Source organism: Oncorhynchus mykiss, chromosome 27 (assembly GCF_013265735.2).
Source record: "Oncorhynchus mykiss isolate Arlee chromosome 27, USDA_OmykA_1.1, whole genome shotgun sequence".
NCBI classification, from domain to species: domain Eukaryota; kingdom Metazoa; phylum Chordata; class Actinopteri; order Salmoniformes; family Salmonidae; genus Oncorhynchus; species Oncorhynchus mykiss.
Window position 1 is genome coordinate 19412671 of NC_048591.1, and position 27345 is coordinate 19440015.

The following is a 27345-nucleotide window of genomic DNA, read 5'->3' on the forward strand; positions in this document are numbered from 1 at the left end:
GGCGGGAACCAACGCAAAGGCAAAGGGGTCAGGAGGAGGAGAAACCACGTGTTTTCCATGTCCAGTTTTGACTGTCCTTCCTATGTAGACTTGTTTTTGTAAGATCGTACCCTCTGCATGTAACTGGCTAGCCCGTTAGCTAAGAAGAAGCATTTCACAGATTAACATAGCAATTTTGAGCAACATATTTCTGTTGCCACCTTTAAGCTAACTAGCTGCCACACTGACTGCCAAATAATGGTGAGCAAGACGGATGACATCCAGGCGTCAGTACCCAACTGTAATGTTAACACAGTTGATCTTGCAGAAGGAGAAACGCCAGACCACCAAGAGACCAAGGCACCAAACAAGGATCCTTGTGTGTGTGGTAAGTAACTAGCTAACGTTACGTAGTTATCAAACTTGCTAGTAGAGACTAACTACCATGCAAAATGTTTAAGTTGTATCGTAATGCTAGCGGCGTCGGTTGAAAGTTATGAAATTGTGCACATAGCTAGTAACTAATTACCGCGTTCGCAAGCTAGCTACACACATGTAGAGTTAATTCAAAGTAGTCATCTCATCTGTCAATGCGTTGATTAGTCTGTTAGCTAACTAGCTGAAAATGCAGTAATGGGCCTCCGTATTCAAACCAGTTTTCTATACAACCAAGATGTGTCAATTCAACAATGACAGCTTGCTTGAGCTGTTGTATTTGCTAGCTAGTAGTTGTTGTGTTGGCTAAACTAACGTTAACATGTAGCTAAGTGGTTAGCTTAGGCCATATCAAGAGGGTTTAGCTAACAATCAAATGACTATTAGAATTATTTAGATAAGCTGTTCGACTAACTAGTTTGCTCACTGGCTGTATGGCAAACAAAGACACAACCATTGATACACACAACTAGCTAGCTAGCTAGCTTCGAAATAGTTAGCCAAGCTTGTGGTGATGCTGACTTGTTGTAGAACAATGGCTGATATAAATGTGATTATAGAAAGTAATACAATTGTATTCACTATCTTAACAATGTGGTGCGAGCAGCCCACGTTCTAACGCACATGGGACCACAGCTGTTATGTACCTGCATGAAAGAACGAATGGACTGAAGGTCACCTTCAGTGGAACTGCACATTTCAAGATAATAGAGGGGTTCTAATCGATGTGAAGTAATTTCACACGCCGTTTTCTATTAATATAAACTACTTTTTTCCCCAGTTAGTCCATCAAATGCATACTCTTTTTGTGACCTAGTAATATCGAAGTGACTAGATCACCAATGTCCCCGTTAGTTGGCATGATACCTTCCCGATCCCCCCTCCCGTTCAGAACCGGAGAGGTTGGCTGTTCCTCGACCGGGAAGCGGAAGCTGACCCTTTGAGAAAAGTCATGGTGCATGCACGGAGAGAGAAGGTTATTCTTGAGACATTCTGAGTCATATAGCCGGTAAGTGTCGTTTAAACAAACCGATTTTCATGGCTTGCCACCGATCGCTTGCGTCATATATATAAAGTATTGATGATCGAGACAGTCACATGACGCACTACTGGTATAGGTTTGGTGAATGTAAGGCCACTGTTGAAATTACACAACCTTATGCAGCCTTCACGACAATGCCACAGCTTTCGGTGTCACATTTGACAGGACCTGAAGTTGCATGCATAGACGCCTGTGTTGCCACGACTATAAAGTTACACACAATATAGTTAGTTCAGCTGTCACACTTTGAATTGGCCTCATTGTCACAGTTATTGCACGACAACTGTACTGATTGTAGGGACTCATTGTGTCACAGCCAGTGACTGTAATGTGCAATAACATGTCATTTGTATCAGAATACAACTCTTAATTCCAGGTATTTGTAGGTTATGTTATGTTTCATCAATTATTTGCATTTGCAGCAAATGATTTTGAGACATGAACAAAACGTTTATGTACCAATCAGTATTTGTTGGAAGATGAGAAGCATATTTTTAATGGCTAGCCTTCACCTAGACTAGAGCTTTGTATGTGCAGCACATATACCATCATACTTTCTTCTAGTGAATTTAAGTTCTTGTTTATGGACAAAGTGTTTGTCCATCATATAGCTTTAGTATGTTGGCAACCTTTGTCAGCTATTGACAAGATTCATTCACAACTCCATAGGTATTAAGTAATCAATACCAACAAAATAATTGACCCCTAAACTACTTTCCTATTATTGGCACTTCAAGAGACGATCACCTCCTTGATTAGCTTTCTATTGCAATTCACCTCTCATTTAAGAGAGGCCTGCAGGACTAGACAAATGCCTTAGGCTGCATTTGAGACTGTTGGTTAACTACCAAGACACTGAGCTGTGTATCCTGCAGTATTGACAGTATTGTGACAGACAGCACATGGCAGACTGATGGGGTAGCATGGGGGTTAGCAGGGGTGAGAGAGGTGGAGGAGGTTGAGGGTAACGGGGTGAGGGGGTCTGCTGGTGATTGTAACCGAAGGAGCTTAAATTATCCTCAAGGGTGACCTTTGTAGTCCTCAGGGCACTGTCCAGACTCTCCACACCCCCCCTCTAGCCCCTTGTCATCTCTTGTAATGTTTTACTAACATCAGGCCTTCATAATCACAACCCAGAGAGGTATACTACAAGGTAGTATCAAATGAGTTAGCCAGCAAACTTTGATAAGCAACCTGAAATAACTGTTGATTTGCTTGTTCTTTATTAGACCATGTCCATTTCAAGCTTATCTTTCTCAAAAATAAAAAGTTATTTCAGAATATTTAGGCAAGTTAACTCCTTGATCCTGCTTTGTCATATACCCCACAGGTCTGAGGTCTAAAACAGCAACCCATTCTAAAACACATCAACATGCTTCAGACAGAGGATTCATTTGACTGGTTATGAGACCTCCCTGCAAAGACATATGCATGACTCTGCAGGAAAGCTTTCCCTTCCTGCTCTATATCAATCTATCAAAAGAAGGTTGCCATCTTGTGGTGTAATAAATCTATCTATGTTGGACAAAAAAAGACCTTGCTCTGTGCCCCCCCCCCCCCCCCCCCCCCAAAATGCTGTCTGTTTGGTTTCATTTTGCCCTGGTCTGTAGGCCCATCATGTCAAGGTCCGCCATGTCAAGGGGATGGGGAATGAATTCATCTGTAGTCGAAGCAAGAACAGCGCTCAGTCCGTGGTTAACCTTGATCAGAGATATAACAGCTTACAACAGACAGGGCAGCAGACAGGGCAGCATGGAGATTGGTAGCTCGCTCTCTGGATTAGTTGGCCTAGTGGTCTTTCACAATTTTGATTGAATAAGGACGTTAGTAGTGATCAAGACATTCACACCTCGAGGAAATTGTGAAAATGATTGATGATCTCTTGTAGCCCGCTTTCTATTATTTGCCTAATTGATCTCTTTCGTCTTCCTTTCCATACTATCAGGGACCTATAACTCTTTGACCCACTGCCCTGAATGAGACGTATCCTGGCGTGAGGATAAGTTTGGTTACTGTGCAACCTGAGGAGTGAGCGAAGATGCTAATGGTGGCACTGGATGGGGTGTGGAGGGGTTGTTTTGTCTAACTGGTTTAACTGAATGCTGGTCTGCCTAGTCTTTCTGCTTCCCCTCCCCCTCAATGATTTACCTGTTCAGGAGGATCAAAGCTCCTTGCTTGTGTAATAATCAACATTTTTTCTCCATTTTGTGTGGTTAAGGTTGGTCTTGTGGTTGAATTTTTTATTTAACTAGGCAAGTCAGTTAAGAACAAATTCTTATTTACAATGACAGACTAGGAACAGTGGGTTAACTGCCTTGTTCAGGGGCAGAACGACAGATTTTTACCTTGTCAGCTCGGGGATTCGATCTAGCAACCTTTCTGTATATGTAGGCCTAACTCACTCACCGAGGCCAGAATATGCATGCCAGTATGAAGTACTGCATCAGTTTGTGGATTCTGCTTTCCCTTCCCTCCACCTGCTGCCCTCTTCATCTGTGAATTGTCACCAACGACATGATTCTCTCCTGTCTACACTACACACAGTGACATGAAGGCTCAACCTCCTTAAAAAAACATGTTTAGTTGGGCTAAATGTTTTGAGAATGGCAGAAGGTAGTGTAATATTGGACCCCATTCCCCACCCTTTCACCTCACCCCTAGTGCTCTGTTCTGTTGCTGTAGGGCCAACTGGGTCTGTTTTGCAATTATTAGGCTAGATGATTTTTATAGTGCCGTCTGGCACTTTGTACTCTTGGTTCTGACACTTGTAGTCTTGCCTTCTCAGTACAGATTGAATAGCATTGGCAGCAAGTATTCATACACACCATTATTTGAAGGCTCTTCCCCTACCTCATCAATTCCACTTGAGAAACTTAAACTGTATACATTTTCATTAAATTGATGTGAGTCAAGTACCATGTTGAATTTTTGTGGGAGTTACAAAAATAGTCAGACTGAGCTGAAAAGTGAATCTTGAAGAAAGCAGAGGACCTTGAATGACCGAAGGGATTCCCACTGTCTGTTTGTGACAACTCTAAGAAAAATGCAATAGCTGGGGTGTTGCTGGTGTGAGGAAAGAATTAATGGAGCGATGAAGAGTGACTTGGATCAGGCCAGAAATAGGACACCTAAGGAGAGACAGAGTAACTGCTGTAACATATCAAATATGTCTGCTTCTACAACAGGACAGGATGACCGGCCACTGTACCTGTTTCTAAAAACACAGTTGATCCCTTCCTTCACCTCCCTCCCTTCTGACCTACAGAAACATTATCCCGTGGCTCCTATCATATGTTCAAGTCTATTTTCCTTGTTCTTTTTTAGTAGTCCGTCTCTTGCAGCATGGACCAGTTGTTGGCCAAGGCTGTTGTGTTTGGTATTCAGAGCGTGGTGAGTCTTTCTTTCTCACTCTTTCATTCCCTCCGCCCTCTCTCTCACTCACCCTCTTACTCTAGATTCCCCCAACCACCCCCTCTACGTGGTAACCCTGACACTGCGTTACCCTTGACGTTGAACAAGGGTGCGCCGGTTGCAGTTGTCTGGGAGAGAAAACAGCCCCTCCACACTGCAGGCCCCACTTGTTATTTATGTATGTAGCCTTTCCTCTTGGCAACTCAACCCACACCATTCAAAATAGTACAATATTTTGTGACACTTTTTTATTGTTTTATTTTTAGCTCTGGTAAATGGGAAACACCCCTGCGACACAGATGTCTCCACAGTTACAATGCCTTGTGCCAGTGAGGCCCCTTCGGAGGTCAAGGAGGTTGCACTCATTCTGGAAGTGAAGATGTGTATACACACACACAGAGGGGAGGATTTGTGTGGATGGCTCTATTTTCCTTTCACACTTTCCAGTATAGTTCCTCTTCAGTGACCTTGGGAGTCTGGTGCCCAATGTGGAGAAGGCGAAAAGCACCAGGCAAACAAACCACCAACTTTTGTGTTCTGTACTAGAGTCTGATGGTTAAGAACTCCGGGTTGAGAGAAGCAGACCAAGGTAATCTGTATACCTTTGCCTCACATGGCAAAGGCTGGAGATCTTGTTTTCTGTGCTAATTGGATCCTATTCTCCTTGGATCCTATAAGTCGCCGATTTAGCACTGTAGACTATGCCCTTTTAGGAGTAATCTAATCTGACAACACGCACTACTTTGTTTGCTATCTGTAGGCTTATATCCTTATTAATTCAGTTATGTGTCACTCTGCCATGGCAATGCCCTCTCTACCCATCTGTCCAATCAGATGACAAGCTATGTTGAATGTATCTCCTTCTGTTCAATCACAGGGCACAGTGCAAGCACAGTGGTGATGAATGGGGGCGGGGCCCACTACCATTCGGAGGAGGAGTCCAAGCAGGATGGGGGTGGTGACACGGACGGTGTGGAGGATTCTAACGAACAGGAAGTGATTGTGATTCAGGATACAGGTTTCACCGTGAAGATCCAGGCACCCGGGACGGAGCCTTTTGACCTCCAGGTACAGTACATACTTAGACAGCCCAACAGCCGGTCCCAATTTGCCACTACCCCTTGACCCGCCTAATCCTTCAACGTCTGCTGATCTGTAAGGTGTAAGCAATATAGTGGATGGAAGCACCACCAGCACACCGCTTATACCTATCCAGAGGCTTCAGATCTGCAAACATTGAAGGGTTAGGGCCAAGGTGGAGAGATGGGGACCAAATTGGGACTAGCTGTATGACCAGACATTATCAGTCTTTATTGCTGTAAGATGTTAACCCCCGCCCGCTCCCCCAGGTTTCACCCCAGGAGATGGTGCAGGAGATCCACCAGGTGTTGATGGACCGTGAGGACACCTGTCATCGTACCTGTTTCTCCCTGCAGCTGGACGGCAACGTGCTGGATAACTTTGCTGAGCTCAAATCCATCGAGGGCCTGCAGGAGGGCTCCCTTCTCAAAGTAGTGGAAGGTAGGACTTGGTGATATGTTCTCAAGTCAGCCACTAGCCCCTACCCCTAGACATTATTGATCTTAAAGCCTAAAAATTGTATAGGTTTAAGATCGAAGGCAGAATCTCTTCCTAGTCCCCTTTCTAGAGAGTCTACAGTCCAGGAGACAGTCTGTAGATTGCATCGATAATAAAGTAATGACTGTCCTTTCTTTCTCCTCACCCCAGAGCCCTACACAGTGCGCGAGGCCCGTATCCATGTGCGTCATATCAGAGACCTGCTGAAAAGCCTGGACCCATCTGATGCCTACAATGGAGTGGACTGCAACTCTCTCTCCTTCCTCAGTGTCTTCACCGACGGGGACCTAGGAGGTGTGTGTGCGTGCACACGTGTTTGCGTACCCAATTGTTTATTTGCGTGTTTGGGTGGGTCTGTTCAGCGAGAATTGGGGTGAGAGAGATTTCAGTCAGCATTCTGAGGTATCCAGCCACCTTTATCCTACAAATGTGTATGTCTGTGTCCTAGGTAGCAGGCTATAAAAGTCTTTGGTCTGGCTGCATTAGTCTGACCTGTGACCTTATCTCCTCTGCAGACAGTGGTAAGCGGAAGAAGAAGGGCAGTGATCTGGAGCAGATAGACTGTACCCCTCCAGAACACATCCTGCCTGGCAGTAAAGAACGCCCCCTGGTTCCCCTCCAGCCACAGAACAAGGACTGGAAGGTAATAATGACGGTAATTACGATGATTTTAACACATTTATCCAAAGAGGCTTACAGTTCATAGTGACATATATTTCACATTTGCTGTAAAATTAAAACCCACAACCCTGGTGTTGCCAGCAAGCTAATTATGATCATTCTAATGACATCTCATTTACATAGATTCATGTGTGTCTCTGTGACATTATCTGACAGTTCAAAAAATGTGTTACATTCTTCAAGGAGTTTGTCCGTTTGTAGTTTACTGGCTTCAGCTCCAACCTTTTGATGTGCTTGTAGGAGCCATTTTTATATAGCTCACAATGATTTGCTAGCTAAGTGCCAGACTTACTCAAGCCTGGCACTAGTATACTTTTATTATTCTAGAATAAGTAAACGTGGTTATAGAATAAAGGGTAAGATTAGTTAAAAGTTGAGTGTGCACTCAACAAAACCAGCATACATCAGCTGGCTGGGTTGTACTATATCCTGTACATCCTTACCACCATAAAGTACAGATGAAGTAATCAGGGTTGTACTATATCCTGTACATCCTTACCACCATAAAGTACAGATGAAGTAATCAATCTATGACCCTTTTCCAATATCCACACTAGCACACCACAAGTCATAAGTCACATTCCAATGTCCATATCTGATTTCCCCTCTTGCTCTATAGCCCATGCAGTGCCTGAAGGTCCTGACTATGAGTGGCTGGAACCCCCCCCCTGGCAACAGGAAGATGCATGGTGATCTTATGTACCTGTATATGGTGACTGTTGAGGAGAGACACATCAGTATCACCGCCTCCACACGTGGCTTCTACCTCAACCAGTGAGTCTGGCTTTCCCTTTCTCCCGTTAGACTTACCGCATGCTGTTTTCACACTACTGCGCTGAGCCGAGCTGGATTGTGTTGGCCTGATTACACATCCACCTCTTGCTGGAACTGTACTGGAAAGTGTGAAAGGGAACATATCAGAGCCAGCACAGTATGGTTAGCTTTGGCAAGATTGTGTGAAAAGTCAACTGGCCAAGGCTGAGAGTTGACCATAATGAGAGATGACCATGGTGTTGTTGTTCCAGGTCGACCACCTACACCTTCAACCCCAAGCCAGCCAACCCCAGCTTCCTGAGCCACTCGTTGGTTGAGCTGCTGAGCCAGATTAGCCCTGCCTTCAAAAAGAACTTCACTGTCCTGCAGAAGACAAGGTAAGTGGGCTACGCTAACCACAATGCACTGAGTTATTTATTAGTTCTGTGTAATGTGGGGAAAACAAACTAAGCATACAATTATTAGTCATTATCAGAAATGTGTATATATATTTTTTAAGAGCTAAATATATTAGCCAGACAGTAGTTGTTTTTCTTGGTCATTCAGGTAAGCCTTATCTGAGAAATATTCCCGCTGTGATACATGAATAATTTAGTTTCTGATTGACTGCAGGGTCCAGCGGCATCCGTTTGAAAGGATAGCCACACCCTTCCAGGTGTACAGTTGGACCGCCCCCCAGGTGGACCACACCATGGACTGTGTCAGAGCTGAGGATGCTTACACCTCCCGTCTAGGCTACGAGGAACACATACCTGGACAGGTACACACACCAAGCACCTCGCTCCTAGGCTACGAGGAACACATACCTGGACAGGTACACACACCGTACACCTCGGTCCTAGGCTACGAGGAACACATACCTGGACAGGTACACACACCGTACACCTTGCTCCTAGGCTACGAGGAACACATACCTGGACAGGTACACACACCGTACACCTCGCTCCTAGGCTACGAGGAACACATACCTGGACAGGTACACACACCGTACACCTCGCTCCTAGGCTACGAGGAACACATACCTGGACAGGTACACACACCGTACACCTCGCTCCTAGGCTACGAGGAACACATACCTGGACAGGTACACACACCGTACACCTCGGTCCTAGGCTACGAGGAACACATACCTGGACAGGTACACACACCGTACACCTCGCTCCTAGGCTACGAGGAACACATACCTGGACAGGTACACACACCGTACACCTCGCTCCTAGGCTACGAGGAACACATACCTGGACAGGAACACACACCAAGCACCTCGCTCCTAGGCTACGAGGAACACATACCTGGACAGGTACACACACCGTACACCTCGCTCCTAGGCTACGAGGAACACATACCTGGACAGGTACACACTAGAGGTCGACCGATTATGATTTTTCAATATCGATACCGATTAATTGGCTGATTTTAAAAATAAAAAGTATTTGTAATAATGACAATTACAACAATACTGATTGAACACTTATTTTAACTTAATATAATACATCAATAAAATTAATTTAGACTCAAATAAATAATGAAACATGTTCAATTTGGTTTAAATAATACAAAAACAAAGTGTTGGAGAAGAAAGTAAAAGTACAATATGTGCCATGTAAGAAAGCTAACGTTTCAGTTCCTTGCTCAGAACATGAGAACATATGAAAGCTGGTGGTTCCTTTTAACATGAGTCTTCAATATTCCCAGGTAAGAAGTTTTAGGTTGTAGTTATTATAGGAATTATAGGACTATTTCTCTCTCTACCATTTGTATTTCATATACCTTTGACTATTGGATGTTCTTATAGGCACTTTAGTATTTCCAGTGTAACAGTATAGCTTCCGTACCTCTCCTCGCTCCTACCTGGGATCGAACCAGGAACACATCGACAACAGCCACCCTGGAAGCAGCGTTACCCATGCAGAGCAAGGGGAACAACCACTCCAAGTCTCAGAGCGAGTGACTTTTAAAACGTTATTAGCGCACACCCCGCTAACTAGCTAGCCATTTCACATCACATCGTTACACCAGCCAAATCTCGGGAGTTGATAGGCTTGAAGTCATAAACAGCTGCTGGCAAACGCACGAAAGTGCTGTTTGAATGAATGCTTATGAGCCTGCTGGTGCCTACCATCGCTCAGTCAGACTGCTCTATCAAATAATAGACTTAATTATAACATAATAACACACAAAAATATGAGCCGAAGGTCATTAATATGGTCGAATCCGGATACTATCATCTCGAAAACAAGACGTTTATTCTTTCAGTGAAATACAGAACCGTTCCGTATTTTATCTAACGGGTGGCATCCATAAGTCTAAATTTTCCTGTTACATTGCACAACCTTCAATGTTATGTCATAATTACGTAAAATTCTGGCAAATTAGGCTGCCCAAACTGTTGCATATACCCAGACTCTGCGTGCAATGAACGCAAGAGAAGTGACACAATTTCACCTGGTTAATATTGCCTGCTAACCTGGATTTCTTTTAGCTAAATATGCAGGTTTAAAAATATATACTTCTGTGTATTGATTTTAAGAAAGCCATTGATGTTTATGGTTAGGTACACATTGGAGCAACGATACACACCGCATCGATTATATGCAACGCAGGACACGCTAGATAAACTAGTAATATCATCAACCATGTGTAGTTATAACTAGTGATTTATAATTGATTAAGTTTAATGCTAGCTAGCAACTTACCTTGGCTTCTTACTGCGTTCGTGTAACAGGCAGGCTCCTCGTGGAGTGCAATGTAATCAGGTGGTTAGAGCATTGGACTAGTTAACTGTAAGCTTGCAAGATTGAATCCCCCGAGCTGACAAGGTAAAAATCTGTCGTTCTGCCCCTGAACGAGGCAGTTAACCCACCTTTCCTAGGCCGTCATTGAAAATATGAATGTGTCATTTACTGACTTGCCTAGTTAAATAAAGATTAAATAAAATAAAAAAAGAATCGGCCAAATCTGTGTCCAAAAATACAGATTTCCGATTGTTATGAAAACTTTAAATCGGCCCTAATTAATCGGTCGACCTCTAGTACACACACACACACCAAAAATAGTCTTTACTTTACTGTCAGTGTAACATGGGGTCTTTGTTATTTATTCAGACGCGAGACTGGAATGAGGAGTTGCAGACGACCAGAGAGCTGGCCCGGAAGAACCTGCCTGAACGCCTGCTGAGAGAGAGGGCCATCTTCAAGGTGAGCCAGCCTACAGCAGCAGTTGAAGCCCAACTCCTTTCCCCTCTTCTCTCCTGCACTCTTTCATGCTTATTTGCTTTCTCCAGTGAGCCTCGGTCATCGACTCTCTCTTGAAGCACCCTCCTTTTATGCTACTGTCTGTTTCCGTCTATAGCCTGTAGTGTGCACAGACTACTCTTCGTTCAATCCTCTACATCCTTACACATTCACTTTCTAACTCTCCTCCCCTCTCCCTCTCTCCAGGTCCACAGTGACTTTGCGGCTGCTGCTACTCGGGGTTCCATGGCGGTGATCGACGGCAACGTGATGGCCATCAACCCTGGCGAGGAGACGCGTATGCAGATGTTTATCTGGAACAACATCTTCTTCTCCCTGGGCTTCGACGTCCGTGACCACTACCGTGAGCTGGGCGGGGACGCTGCCGCGCACGCTGCGCCCACCAACGACCTCAACGGTGTCCGGGCTTACGGGGCCGTAGACGTGGAGGGGCTGTACACCCTGGGGACTGTGGTGGTGGATTATCGTGGTTACCGTGTCACGGCCCAGTCGATCATCCCTGGCATTCTGGAGAGAGAGCAGGAGCAGAGCGTTATCTACGGGTCTATCGACTTTGGGAAGACAGTGGTGTCTCATGGGAAGTACCTGGAACTTCTGGAGAGGACCAGTCGACCACTCAAGGTGAGGAAGAGGATATGATAATGCCAGTTTCATGGTTTATTTTTAAGTCTGCTAATTGTTTGGGATTAATGTTTTTGTCAATACAGGGTTAGCTTCTATCTTTTGTCACTGCACCGGCCTACAGATGTTCAACGTATATTGACTGCCGTGTCTCTAACCTGCCATACTGTGGTTATCACATTCTCTCTGTCATAATGACTGACTCTCCCACCCCCAGGTCCAGAGACACAATGTGCTGAATGAGAAGGATGAGTCCGTGGAGCTGTGTTCCTCTGTTGAGTGTAAGGGCATAATTGGCAACGATGGACGCCACTACATCCTGGACCTTCTGAGGACCTTCCCCCCCGACCTGAACTTCCTGCCTGTGGAAGGGGAGGAGCTTTCCCCTGAGAGTGTGAGACAGGGTTTCCCCCGCCAGCACCGCCACCGTCTGGCCTGCCTCCGACAGGAGCTCATTGAGGCCTTCGTCGAGCACAGGTACTGTAGGGTGCCCTGGGTATGTCCCTCGAGGGTCATTTGATGTTCCCTTTAGTGTATGATTGTGTCTGCATTTGAATGTTCACGTAACTGAATGGATGTCCTACTCCCTCGGATAATAAAGATTCTCTAATCTACTCCTCAGATACCTCCTCTTCATGAAGATGGCAGCACTCCAGCTGATGCAGCAGAAAGCCAACAAGGATAGCAAGATGGCCACCCTGACAGAGAATAACAGCCCCGAGGCAGCCGTTCCAGCCCTGCTCTCCACGGAGAACCCCGATGCTTCAGCCAAGTCCTCAGAAACTTCCACAGAAACCCTCACTGACGGCAAGTCCGACGCAGTCCAGATAGAGACCACCTCTACCACTGATGCCCCTCAGCCAGCAGCAACAGAAGCCACCACCACAGAAGCAGCCCCCAAGGCAGAACAAACAACAGAAACGGACATTCCCTCTGCTGCAGCAACAACCATGACTGCCTCCCAGGCAACCCCTACAGAGGATAATGTGGTTCCCACGGTGACCACCAATGGGCCATTGGTTCCCGTTGCCACAGTGATTCAGAACGGGGAGTGCGAGAGCCCTCTGGAGGGTAAGGCTGAGGATAGTATCCCGGGCTTAGCCCAGGCCAAAGAGCTGGCTGAGTCCTTAGCCGCGGAAGATGGATCCGGTATCGGTACGTCCAAACCATTGCAGGGTAGAGAAAGACTGGGGATATCCAGTCGGTCGAGAAATGCTTTTAAAGAAGAGGTCTCTTTATTTGCTCCATAGACTTGCATTTAGAACAGTGTGTGTGTGAGTTGTTAGCAGTTGACATTATTCTTCAATAACACAGACCCCAAAACAAATCGGGGACAAAAATAGATTGATTTGAGAAGAATCATAGATGTTATGCTGGGAGGTAGATGTTCAGTCTCCCCTGTCCCCAGTTTTTCTCCACAGAACAAATAAACAGGATGTCATTTATAACCCCCCCACCCTAGCCTGGGGTTGATCAATCAGAAGTCCTTGCAGTACAACTGGGCCAGTGGCCAAATAACAAGTATCCTGCTCCAGACTCAATGAACAGACCAATGAAAACGTGGCACGTGTAGCTCTGATTTCAGGACATTCCACAGATTCTAAACAGCTGTTGAACTGAAAGCCAACTATTTCCATTGACAATTCCCTATTGACCATTGGTACTCTATTTAGTTTTTAGTACTCTCGTCCTCATCCTCTGCGTTGTGTATTTATCTTATATTCTTATACTCCCCCTTAGACCATTTTAAAGAGTGTATGTGTGGTTTTTCATCAGGATGTGAGGGCGTTTATCCATAGTATCACTAAGAAGACTTAATGCTGGTGTCTTAGTTGCATCTCTCCACCTGGCTAGGTGTCCCTGTCCAGTTCTTAGCCTCCTATGGGGTGAGCATGGACCCCACTAACAGTATGAGATATAGCAATCCAATAACCACATCTGTCAAGTTTATTTCTTATTGGCTGTTGTGACAATTAATCAAAGGGTTTGACGCTCCAGAAAGAAGGAAAGAATCCCTTGTTGAATGTGATCATTGCATGTGTGTGGGATAGCAGGAGGTGGCCCCTGGCCCTACTGTCTGCTTGACAATAGCTCTAATGACAATGTGTTTTTAATTTAAAAAAAAACTAAGATCTGCAACAGTGTGTTGGTGGGGATTTTCAACTTTTTCAACGCATGTAGGCATTGGACAAAAGATGATAGTGGTGCTTTTGGGGAACTTACCCCATATCATTTTGATTTGAGTTGCCTAGCTAACTTGGTATATTCATAAAACACCCCTCTCCTCCTCCCCTGATCTCACCAACCCCACCCTGACCTGTCTCCATCAAGACCCTAAAAGCCGAGAGGTTGTCCTCAACGCCTGCAAGGCCGTGGGTTCCATCAGCAACACCTCCTTCGACATCCGCTTCAACCCAGACATCTTTTCTCCAGGTAGGATGATGGGAAATGTAGTGCTTTTAGGAGAGGTTTTGTGTGGCAGCTGGCTCTGCTGTACAGTACTCATTTCCTCCCCATGTCTCCCCCAGGAGTGCGTTTCCCTGAGGACAGTGTGGATGACATTCAGAAACAGAAGCAGCTGTTGAAGGATGCTGCAGCCTTCCTGGTGTCCTGTCAGATCCCCTCTCTGGTAAGTTTCAGGGCAACAACATGGTACCACGCACAAGCAGTCATTGCCTTTACTATATTTCAAACTATTTTCTTATATCACTGTATCACTAGCCTTTGTGTCTGTCTAGCTATTTGTGGGTTGGTGTTTCCTTGGTTATTTTTTCTTGTGTGTGTGTGTGGTAATTAATTTTTCTTATGCGTGTCTTTCCCTCCAGGTGAAGGACTGTCTGGACCACAGTGCTCTGCCTATGGATGGAGCCACGCTGACTGAGGCTCTGCACCAGAGGGGCATCAATGTGCGTTACCTAGGCAACGTGCTGGAGTTTGTGGACAAGACCCCAGCCAAGGCACAGCTGGAGCACTTCTATGTAAGCCTAAACCCCTGACCTCCATACGCTCTTGAGGACTGACTAAGGAGAAATATAATGAAGGGCAATGATAGCATTATTAGCATAATGATAACCTTCTCGAATGTTCTGTTTCTACTGCAGACATATTGCAGGACAGGGTGAAGGACAATACATAAAGATTCATCTGCATTAAGCTTGTTTTTTTTTCCTGACGGTTTTGTATCTCTTCTGTTCTGAAGAGAATAGGTATCAGCGAGTTGATCACCAGATGTGCGAAACATATCTTCAAGACATACCTCCAGGTGATTGCTATTTTTAAGCAATGATTGTTAAATAATTATAATGCACTTAGGATGACACAGATCTTTGTACTTTTACACCACGAAAATGAGTATCCCTACTTGCTTATCATAGAAAGTAATTATTTGTCTCCCTAAGAAATTGATTAAATATGAGAACAATAGACTATGTACTCCATCTCCCAGGGTGTGGAGTTGTCGGCCCTCTCAGCTGCTGTCAGCCACTTCCTCAACTGCTTCCTGTCCTCCTTCCCTGATGCCGTGGCACACCTGCCTCCCGACGAGCTTGTGTCGCGCCGCAAGAACCGTAAACGCCGTAACCGAGTTCCAGGGGGAGGGGACAACACGGCGTGGGCCAGCCTGACACCCAGTGAGCTGTGGAAGAACATAGTCTCTGAGGCCCAGAGCTACTACAACTTCACCCTGCACAGGTGGGTGGGAATTAGGATTGATGTTTGCACAATAGTAGGCTTGACGTTAGCACACTATTCTGGCAGCTACCATGTCGGCATGCACTGGTGAGTGTGCTTGGGTTAAAGTTGGCGTAGGTTTTCCTAAAAACATGCATCTTTCTACAGTGAGAATGCTGACCAGGTAGTGGAGAAATACGGCCTTCAGAAGATCACCCTGCTCAGAGAAATCTCCATCAAAGCTGGCATCCAGGTAACTCCCATCAATTCCTATTTAGACAGGTGTGATTTCCAACTTATTGTATACATTTATTAAATAACTTCAGATCTATAGAAATGCCGAGGGAGTAGGTGCCAGGGGTAAAATTGTAATTCAGAATGTATATTCTAATGATGTCATGTTTTTAACCCTCCCCCTCCTAACAAGCTTCCTGTGTGTCCCCCTCCTGCCTTCCTGTGTTTTCTAGATCCTGATAAAGGAGTATAACTTTGACAGTCGCCACAAGCCTGCCTTCACAGAGGAGGACATCCTTAACATCTTCCCTGTGGTGAAGCACGTCAACCCCAAGGCCTCCGATGCCTTTCACTTCTTCCAGAGTGGACAGGCCAAGGTCCAGCAAGGTGAGGCTAGCATGAGGCTACAAGACCTCAATCAGCATGGCCCGGAACGTCATGGATGCTCCTAGTGCTAGAGACATACAGTACTACTCACACTAAAAATGCAGCACACACATGCGGACAGGCCAAGGTCCAGCAAGGTGACGTGGATACCAGTCCTGCTGGGCAGGATCAGAATGGGTCCTCCTAGGGCTGTGGCGGTTACGAAATTTCGTGAGCTGGTGATTTGTCAAGCAAATAACTGTTGGTCTCACGGTAATTGACTGTTAATTTACATAAACACATTTAGCATCTCCTGGCTTCGACACACAGCCTACAAGCCATTTTTTTTTTTTTGACAGGTCTAAAGAAGCATGATATGAAGAAAATGTAGTCTATTTCAGAAGAAAAGAATAGCATACTCTGAGTTGTCCTGATGTGGCTATGCCAAATGGCTGTGGGCTGCACTTTTTCATTTAGCAGACAAGATTTGCTTAGAATTCTGTGGCATTATTTTATAGTATGAAGAATACAATTGAACAAAGCTGAATAAAACAGAAATATTTTCTCAATGATTTGAGGGAGTGCGCACGAGCGCTATTGTGTTGGGCAGTTAACAAAGAAATTGGTACTCCTATATGCTTAATTTATAGTTATTAATGTAACTTTAGTTATTCTACAAACGTTGGGCTATATGTTTTAGATTTTTAATACATTGTAAGGAGACTAATAATGATTTGAAAAAAGTAGCTTGAAAGGCATGAGCTCTGCTTTTGCACAGGCTGTACTCTCAATAGTCTCTCACAGTTTGACAAGCACTTGAAAATGCCTCGAATTTCATGTCGACATCCCCTTTGTGGCCGTAATGCACCCTAAAACAATCCATGCATTTTGCGGCCCGGAGTGCTGCTGCGTTCCTTTCTCCCTGAGTGTGCTGTGCAATCCAAAGCGCCTCTCCGTCACATGATCGGTTCTTTCTCACAGGCTACAAGTAAAGGTGCATGTCCTTATCCAATTCCGAGGTGCATATTGAAGATATTGGAAGAACTGTCCACATTTACTTTTCGTCAGCCAACAAGATGAGTAGGCCTAACGAACAGCAACTATCACCCATAGTACAAAGTCAACCTTTTCTGTGCAATAAATAAATATTCCATACATAGTCTGGGACAGTTGTGGGATGCGATTGATTCCAAATTTAATATAAGCAACAAACACTTTTTTATGCAATGTGGCTGATGCAACAGATCAGAAAATGTAGCTTAAAATAAACTATTGGGCTATTTCTTCATTATAAGCACAGCGTTGTGCACATGGTAGTAGGCTATAAGTGTGAATTTTTCCATTAATGGAAAACACCATTATCAAAGTGACCGCAAATGTGATTACGCATCTAATGCTTTTATTATAAAGGTGCATTTTTATAGTGACAATTATCTTCCCCAAATGTGAAACTCGCACGCTGCTTATGTATGCCAGTTAGATCTACACCCCTTGTAAGTAAATATTGTCACCCATCAGAGTTTTTTTATTTTATTTAATATTGTCTTTACATGTACTAAATAATATGTGTGAAATTTATTTTGATTTCTAATGGACCATTATCAGGGGCCTCCCAAGTGACGCAGTGGTCTAAGGTTGTGCCTCTAGAGATTCTGGGTTCGAGTACACGCTCTGTTGCAGCCTGCTGCGACCGGGAGACCCATGGGGCGGCACACAATTGGCTCAGTGTCGTCCGAGTTAGGGGAGGGTTTGGCCGGCAGGGATTTCCTTGTCCCATCGCGCACTAGCGATTCCTGTGGCCGGCCGGGCGCAGTGCACGCTGACATGGTTGTCAGGTGTGCTGTGTTTCCTCCGACACATTGGTGGGGCTGGCTTCCAGGTTAAGTGGGCATTATGTCGAGAAGCATTCGACCTTTGCGGCCCTTGACCTTCGCCTCTCCCGGGTCCGTACGGGATTTGCGGTGACAAGACTGTAACTACCAATTGGATACCATGAAATTGGGGAGGAAAAAAGGGGTAAAAAAAGAAAAGAACGGACCATCATCATGAACCTGTCTCTAAACGGGGGCAGTGGGAAATAATACATGTAATCTATGCACTTAAATAGCGAATGGAGGAAGCTTTTCCTGTGGTTTATTTTCATGCCAGCCAGGTAGGCTGTACTCCTGTTGTAATGATAAACAATGTGCTTAATATTAGGAAAGTTGAGAAATAAATATAGTTGGCCTAGCCTATAGAATGCTGAGGGGATCCTCTTTTTATTAGCAGCCATCACTCTGTTTTTTCACTCAATTTCATAGCCTATAGAAATGTTGCCAACATGAGCTCATGGGCTCTCATGAAGTGTTTGAGATTTTTGAAAACATTAGCATTGATGGTAGCGTGATTAGGGAACAATAGAGTTCTGAATACCAGGCAGTTAGCATGTTTGGTAGGCTACTAACGACCATCAGCAGCATCAGAGCTTGGAATTTGACTGCCGTCATGACTCTTGACCGCCGGTGTGGCGGTAATACTGTCACCACAACAGCCCTAGGTCCTCCTAGTGCTAAACAGATATGCACATGAAGCTCTACTCACACATGCAACACACACACGAAGGCTGAGAAATGTTTCCTTCCTCCCCATACAAACCATGCAGAAGCATTAGTACATTCATTCAACAATGCAACTTACCTTAGTGTCCTCTCTGAACCCGTTCACATGACTTTCTTTTGTGTTGTACAACAATTGTGGAAGCCTGAGTTTTTAACAAGGCCTCTGTCTGCAGGTTACCTTAAGGAGGGCTGTGAGTTAATCAACGAGGCTTTGAACCTGTTCAACAACGTGTATGGGGCCATGCACGTGGAGATCTGTGCCTGCCTGCGTCTGCTGGCTCGCCTTAACTACATCATGGGAGACCACCATGAGGTGTGCTGCTCTAGACATGATACACACACTTTTATATTCCTCTCACACATGAAAACAAATGGCCACAGCAATTCCAGTGACAGTCCTGACTTTCGTCTTCTCTGTCCACAGGCTCTCAGTAACCAACAGAAGGCTGTCTTGATGAGTGAGAGGGTGCTGGGCGTCGAGCACCCCAACACTATCCAGGAATATGTATGTATCCATGAAAAATGGCTATTTAAAAAAAAAAAGTTTGTTTCGTCATTAAAAAACAATGCCAGTCCATGTTAGCTGTTTCTAAGTGCCTCTGGTTGCTTTCTCTCCCCAGATGCACTTGGCTCTGTACTGCTTTGCCAACGGTCAGCTGTCCACTGCCCTGAAGCTGCTGTACCGTGCCCGCTACCTCATGCTGATGGTGTGTGGGGAGGACCACCCTGAGATGGCGCTGCTAGATGTGAGTGGACCACAGTATTTCATTTATTTTCTTTGGTTTGAAACCATCCTGTAAGTGGACGTGTTACCACGTTAACTCTGAAGTTATGTACCAATTTTGTGGAAGCCGTTGAGGTGTGTTTGTGTGTGACCTTTATCAAATCAGTTCTCCTTACACCTGTCCTCCCTGTGGTCCCGGGTCTCCTCCTATAGAGTAACATTGGCCTGGTGCTGCATGGAGTAATGGAGTACGACCTGTCTCTGAGGTTCCTGGAGAACGCCTTGGCCATCAACTCCAAATACCACGGACCCCGCTCCCTCAAAGTAGCCCTCAGGTGAGGACAAGGGAGAGTTATTCCTTGAGTGACGGAACATAATTTTCAGTATATTAACTGACTTCCTGTTCTAAACTCAAGTTTGTGTTTATCTTCAGTTGATTTAATGCAATTATTATTTTTATATATAATTCTGCAGTCATCATCTGGTTGCGAGGGTTTACGAGAGCAAGGCGGAGTTCCGCTCTGCGCTCCAGCACGAGAAGGAGGGCTACACCATCTACAAAAACCAGGTAAGACGTGCAGCTACAGTACACAAAGCTCTACACGTCCTCTCCTTAGATAGACCGCAGCGCACCTCGGGAGGCTAAGGCACTGCATCGCAGTGCTTGAGGTGTCACTACTTTTCCGGATTCGATCTCAGGCTGTGTCACAACTGGCCGTGACCAGTAGACCCATGAGGCGGCGCACAATTGGGCCAGTGTCGTCCGGGTAAGGGGAGGGTTTGGCCGGCCAGGATTTCCTTGTCCCATCGCGCTCTAGTGACTCGTTGTGGTAGGCCTGCAAGCTGACTTTGGTCGCCAGCTGAACGGTGTTTCCTCCAACACATTGGTGCGACTGGCTTCCGGGTTAAATGAGCAGTGTGTCAAGAAGCAGGTTCGTGTTTCGGCTTGGCAGGGTCGTGTTTTGGAGGATGCGTGGCTCTCGACTTTCGCCTCTGCCAAGTCCGTAGGGGAGTTGCAGCGATGGGACAAGACTGTAATTACCAATTGGATATCACGAAAAAGCTGTAAAAAATACAAAAAAATTACAAAAAAGTGGAATATGTGCTAGATTACCAACAACTGATATTAGTTGAGGTCAATCTATTTTTAAGCTTTCTTTCTCACTTTCTTCCCCTATGTCCCCTCTCAGGTGGGAGAGGCCCACGAGAAGACTAAAGAGAGCTCAGAGTACCTGAAGTACCTCACACAGCAGGCTGTGGCTTTGCAGAGAACCATGAACGAGATCTACAAGAACGGCTCCAACGCCAGCATCATGCCACTCAAGGCACGTGGCTTAGGGCATAGCTATAGTTTCATGGTTTTTATCCCGAAGACAAAATCAAAGGGCCTTGTATTGTACCCAGATGATAGCATAATCTACAGACCAATGTTCCCTCTAAACTGTGCGTACAGTAGCCCGAGACTGCCACCCAAAAATATCATCCCACAGAGAGAAGAATGAGATTGAAGTTCACTCAACTTTCTAGATAGTGGTCACCAACCGGGCGATCGCCTGGTTAATCTCAAAGCCATTCCTACTCGATTGCCAAACACTTCTGTAAAAAAAAAAAACGATAAATCCTTGTGTTTTTATTTTTTGGCTCAGGCTGTTGGCGGTAGGTGCACCTGATTCAGCTGACCTGTGTGCCGGGTAGGAAAACTGTTGCCATTTTGAACCATTTCCTGTGTCTGAAGGTACAAACTGTGCTTTCTGGCCAATTGGATGGCTCAGATACTGTCGGAAGTAATATAGCAGGCATAAAACAAAGCTACAGCGAAGTTGACACTGTGAGATTTCAAAACGTTTAAAACCATGATTAGAGAGACTGTCAATGAATACAGAAAAGACCTGCTGTTTATATACGTGAGTTATAGTTTGTACTCAGCACTGTCAACTCAGCACTGTCAACACTTTTATACGCCATAAAATGCACCTTCTTCCTATTTCCACTCAGCCCTTCAACAAGCAGTGCAGCAGTAATGAATGAGTAGGAAACTGAGGCAGAAATAATGCGGTGCGACTCGCATTTCGCCATCAGCTGGAAGACGGTGTCCCGTTTTGGTCAGTATCAGTGGAGGAAAGGGAGAGTGAAGGGATGTTGAGAGGGGGACCCTCATTCTCCTCTCTTCCCTCCGCTGAGACTGACCATCAGATGCAGGCACCATCAGCCCAGTAAAATAAAAAAGATTTAAATGTATGCTCACTCAACGTTTTTTAAGTCATGTTAAAACAAAACCGAGCATTAGATCTTGGCTTGCATTTTGACTCCGTGATCTTGACTCAGAAAAGGTTGGTGACCACTGTTCTAGAGATTTCCCTGATAACACTATCAATGTTTCCCTTTACTGTGGCAATTGTGATCGAATCAACACAATATTAGCCAATTTCAATGTAACATACTGGAACAAAACAAACTATGCAAGAGATTGTTGTAGGCAGAATGTATCGGAGTATGATTCCATTTCATTGACACACTACTCATCCCGTACTCTACACAGACCCGTGCGGCATAAACAGACCATTGCCATATATGGATCTGTACCACTTACTTTGAACTGGACTGTATTTACAGCATGAGTGGTTGTGAGTAGATGTACTTGTTTTGTGATCAAAGCGAGAGCTGCATTTTGTTCATATCCTCTGCTTGTTAGTGAGTTATTAGCCCAGTTATAGATGATTTGTAGTCAGCAATAGGGGAATCATTGCTTCCTACAAGAGCACATAACGTGTACATTTCTAGACCTCTTTGAAAAACAAGTCAGGTAAAGAGCTTTTTTTTTGTCTTAAAGGGGCAGTATTTTATTTTGAAGCAGGCTTGAATAAACTAAGTAGCCAATAGACAGAGGGTAGCATAGTTTGTCTGATTCTCTGTAATAATGGCATGGTAATAATAATACATTTGTATTCTATAAAGTGGTTTCTTGGGTTAAACAACACAACCATTTTCAGCCACCTTGTCTGAAGGGCAAGTGGATAAACAGGTTAATGTCAAGCCCTGCTTGTTTATTTCAAAAGGCTCATGGACTGTAGGCCTACATTGAAAACCACACATTGGCTTCTACTGTAGGCTGAAGGATAGAACGGCTATTTCCATGTTAAAATGTTATGGGATGCATTTTCTCCATTGTTTTTGATGGTATGCCACTCTGGTAGGCCTACATTATGATCAAATAGCCACAGTAGCCTACATGGCCACTGTTAAAACTGTAACTTAAAGTGGGTATAGCCTCTGTGTTCACAGTAAACGCGTGCTGGAAGTTGCACAGAATGTTCACAACGTTCAAGTTTGCACTCAGCAGACCTGAAATTTGCTCAGTGCCTACAATAATTTGAGGGACCATTGCTACAGACACAAGTTTATTTTCAAATGTGTTGTTGGTGTTAGTTTCATAGAACACTGTGTCATTTTGTTGTTTTCTGACACTTTTTCCAGTTCACAGCACCCAGTATGGCCAGTGTTCTGGAACAGCTCAATATTATCAACGGCATCATCTTTATACCACTCAGGTAAAGTGAAGTAGTACACTTTTTTTTTCTTTTTTTTTTCTTTTTTTGAAAATGGAAACGTGCCGGGACCTAGTTCTGACCCCTGTGGAATTCTATCCACTCTTAAAAAATATAAATGTCTGGGCTCAACATTAACCCCTGTGGTATCCCATTCCCTCTGCAGCCAAAAGGACTTGGAAAACCTGAAGGCGGAGGTTCAGCGGCGGCAGCAGCTTCAGGAGTCAGGAAAAAGCATGGAGGAGCTCACTGTGGACGGTCCACTAGAGCTGGAGGACAAAATACCCATGGACGTTAATGTTGATTAATGTCAAACCCTCCATACCACACTACTTTCTACAAGGGAACAGATGTGATGCAACAGCCATCTCCTTGAATGAGCATGTGGACCTGAGAACTGAGCTGTCTAAAAATTAACAATGAAAACAAGAAGGGTGAAGGGTTGTTTGGGGCAGTCAAAGAGAAACATCTATGTATACAGTGGGTAGAGTGTTTATAAGAGGAGCTTCAAGGAGTAACAGAGCAAGAGTTACAGTATATACAGGGGTAGGAGAATTTAATAAAAAGAGAATATAGAATCCATGTTCAATCTGAAAGCCCGTAGCCTCGAGCTTTGGTAAAGAAACAGAAGGAGTAAGTGTGTGGCTGTGTGTGAAAGCGACCAAGGACGACCATGACATTGTATTACCAGAGCCTTATCCACTGTTCATCCCACCCCACATCAACCAACTGTTCCCTTTACCCTCTTCAACTTTTAGCCGAAGGACCACGGTTTACCCCTGCAACACTTCCAGTAATCCTAAGAGAGCCACCGAGGCAACTAGGGCTTCCGGTTTCACCATGGCCCCATGTTGCCTCGAAATAACAACTGACACCCTGTCCCAAAACTCGGGAATTTTGTAAAAATATTTTTACTGTGAACTAGATCAGACTAAGAAACAGTAATTAAAATTAACAGCATATTCTCTCATGTTGGGCTTCAGATTGGAAGTTCTCTTCTCGTGCGTTTAGTATTGTTAAACCTCACCTCCAGTCATCCATTTACTCGCTAGTGTTCCCTAGGGTCAGTCAAACTATTTGTATTTCTATTTATCCCAGGTGGGTGGCTGCTTTGTCCTTTTGGTTCTATCACAGCAATCAAACAGTGACGCTGTGTGTGCTCTCAACCAGTCTTTTAGAATGATTTGTTACACCTTTTTTCTGTAAAAATGTATCTTTTTGTAAAATCAAAATGAAAGGGGGAGAAAATATTTTTAGGTCTGTCAATTATCCATTAATTGAAAGGTAGAACCATTCATTTCTGCAACAGCTAAGAGCTTTGAAGCACGAGGCTAAACTCACCCACTGTTTTGGTCCCGTACCTACCACACACTAACAGCGTGACACGAACCCATGCACATGCACTGATACTGTGTTGGCGCGAAGTCTTGGATCTCGCTCATCGCATTATCTGCGGTGCTGCGGGCTCATTTCACCGAGTCTACCTTTAAGCCATGTCTGTTTTTATAGAAAATATGAGTGGAAAATATGCATAAATAAATCTGTCTTTGGGGTTTAGACAGGTACTTGATCAATGTTGATGGAAATGCAGATATGAAACGTCCAACTATGGCTTGAGCAGTAGACTCTAGGTCTCTTATATTAGATGTGTCCAGTCTTCTATTTTTCCACTTTTAAAGAATGTGTGCATGTATGTTTGTGTAGTCTAAGAGAAGGAATCAGATATGGCCATGGTTTGTAACACTTCTGCTACTTCATAGTGTAATGGCTAGGTTGGGTAAGCCACGACCTTCCAAATGTTTTATATTTTATACACAAAGACTGTGTTGACACCGGAAGGCCAATTCAGGTATTTTGCCCAATTATTTGGTGGCTCCCGAGTGGCGCAGCTGTCTAAGGCACTGCATCTCACTGCAAGTCCCTGGTTCGAATCCAGACTGCTTCACATTCAGCCGTGGCCGGGGTAGGCTGTCATTGTAGATAAAAATGTGTTCTCAACTGACTTGCCTAGTTAAATCAAGGTTACATTTAAATTGACAAAATATCAGAATTGGCTGCCTGTGTAAACTCAGCCATCGTAAAATCATGGGACCGCTAATATTAATTTATGTAACATTCTTGGCCAGCGATGTTGTAAATCTGCTCATATGAAGTGATTGTGAGAAACTTCACCCTATCATAAGGCTGCTTCAATATACCAAAAAGGACTGATAGCGGTGTGTGTGCGCCAACACAGTGACCGACCCTCCCTTGCAAATTTCTTTCTAAAACATTTTGCGCTGTCTAAATGTGTGACTAAAGCAATATAGAAGATGCTGGAACTAATTATTTTGAAGTGCTGCACTTGTGTTGCTGCAAGACAAACAGCGGTCATTATAAGTAAAAGGGTGTCACAAAGAGAGAGGGGAAAAAACACTTACTATAATTAATTTCTTGATTATTATTCTCCTGAAAAAAATTGTGGAACAATAATAGAACTTAGTATGTGATTTGTGCCTAATTTATGCTTCGAAATGGAACCAGGGTGTTAATGGTTTTCTTGTCAGCCCTTCAAAGCTTGTTTTAAATTGTATTTGTATTTTATTTTGGTTTCTTTTCATTTGTATTTATGTTTGTCATAGGGCCATCACTGGTTTCCTTTTTGAAGTGTATCTGCATTTCCTTCCTCCCCTCAGGTTCAACTTCCTCCTTTATGAATGTCAGTCCTGTCTTGCAGTACCCTTAGTGGCCATGGGGCGGTGCACTAGAGAGTACTTCCTTTGGAACCATCAGAAACAAATGAAAAGGCTTTATTAATGTGAACATGTTTTTGTCCCATAAGGATGTTCAAATGCATATGTCCAGGCTAGTGTGTAACTATTTCATATGTTTCTCATTCGATTGACTTTGAGGGAAGCAAAATAAACAAGTATTTGATTGAATTGATGATGACGTGAACCTGAAAAATTGCAAAGGCTGCTACTTGATGAACATTGGGGAACTTGTTGAAACCCTGAGGTCTATTGTTTGAGACTTAGACATTTCTGATAGAATAAACTCGTTGAGAGTGATCAAAAATGCTTTTGTCTGCCTAGAGATCTATTTTTTTTCCTTCCATGGATCATCAAATCATGGTGCTTCTATTCTATTTCATCAAGGCACAAATTCTTGTTGTTAAGCTGTAATTATGTTCTAATTGTGTAGTAATATACCTCTTGATACATTCAAGTAATTGCATGAGAAAATTATTTGACTGTTCTTTAGATTCATTCAGTAGGGAGTGACAGACCTCCGGATTATTTTATTGAAGCAAAGACCATGTATAATTTTCTCAATTTAACATTTTCAATTTCCAGATCATTCATATTACATATTGCTTTATCTTATGTAAACCCCTTGGTTTGTATGGATGGATGTCTTTATATTTGGAATGTTTCCAAATGTAGATTACAAAACTAAACCTGAATGTTGAATGAAATGTTTGTGCAAAATTACATTTTGGGAGTTTATAAGGCCATTAGGCATTGGAGAAGTCACCTGAACACTCAAAGCTCTTCAAATCACTCCCAGCACTTCATCGATGTCAAACATAGGAGACTGTTATTACGTACATTTACACACATGCATTTTGTGTTCTCCCCAATTTTAAACAAAAATGTGTATTTGTCGAGATGACACATCTATTTACCAAAACGTCACACAAGAAGCCACCAATAGATCTGTCTATTTACTACTTTTAAAAAAATTGGCTCTGACCAAGATTTCATACATCTACTGAGCTGGGTTGTCTGCCCTCTTGTCTAGTGGGGAGAAAAAGAGGTCATATGAGACAAAGACAGTACATATCTGGTCTCTATCACCTCAGTGTAGATGGATGTCTAATGCACACTGATCATCTTGCATTGTCTCTGTGTGGAACTCAAAATGAGGGTTTGTTCTTCTGTTTTCTCTTTTCTTGAACTGACAAGATTTATTCTGCACATTCTAGTGTTAAAGTCTGCTTCCCTTGCTGTGTGGTACCTATCTGTTGCTCTTTACAAAATAACAATCTAATTATTTTTGGTCAGAGTATGCTTTTGTATTAAAATTAATAAAGAAAACTAGCAAATAACACTTGGCTTGGATTCTTATGAACTACTTATTTACATATAAGATTGAGAGGATGTTAGCTATCCAGCTTGTTAGACATGTAATTAGATGCAATGATATTATCATGCATTTCAAGTGTAAAGACTGGATGTTTATTTTTGGTATCCTACTAGTGGACCTGTCACACAGGTGTTGCAGTACATAGTTCTATGAATTATGTCCCGTCATCAATAGAGATCAAGTTCTGATAACATTCTGGAATCTGAATATCCACTGTAAACATGCGTCAATGACACCATCGGCAGAGGCTGGGTAATGATGTGTAGTCAAAAATAGTGAATGTTCGGAGCAACTTGTTAAGTAACAT

General features: G+C 43.9%; 1 protein-coding gene across 6 annotated transcripts; it reads left to right on the forward strand.

Moving 5' to 3' along the window:
- Window positions 1-26997, forward strand: LOC110507701 (clustered mitochondria protein homolog). Of its 6 annotated transcripts, none has more exons than XM_021587856.2 (27): window positions 1-367; window positions 5745-5935; window positions 6217-6388; window positions 6596-6739; window positions 6961-7100; window positions 7746-7900; window positions 8152-8277; window positions 8513-8660; window positions 11005-11097; window positions 11341-11775; window positions 11993-12252; window positions 12398-12930; window positions 14107-14208; window positions 14304-14404; window positions 14601-14753; window positions 14975-15037; window positions 15200-15465; window positions 15613-15697; window positions 15912-16065; window positions 18815-18954; window positions 19066-19146; window positions 19262-19387; window positions 19579-19700; window positions 19840-19933; window positions 20556-20690; window positions 22840-22913; window positions 23077-26997. In XM_021587856.2, exons 1-27 carry the CDS (start codon window positions 238-240, stop codon window positions 23216-23218), a joined length of 4365 nt encoding a protein of 1454 aa, XP_021443531.2. In that variant the 5' UTR covers window positions 1-237; the 3' UTR covers window positions 23219-26997. The 6 variants fall into 6 exon arrangements, with proteins under 6 accessions (XP_021443531.2, XP_021443534.2, XP_021443532.2 ...); XM_021587859.2 differs by having other exon boundaries at window positions 12398-12846; XM_021587857.2 differs by having other exon boundaries at window positions 6961-7088.
- The last annotated feature ends 348 nt before the right edge of the window (window positions 26998-27345 follow it).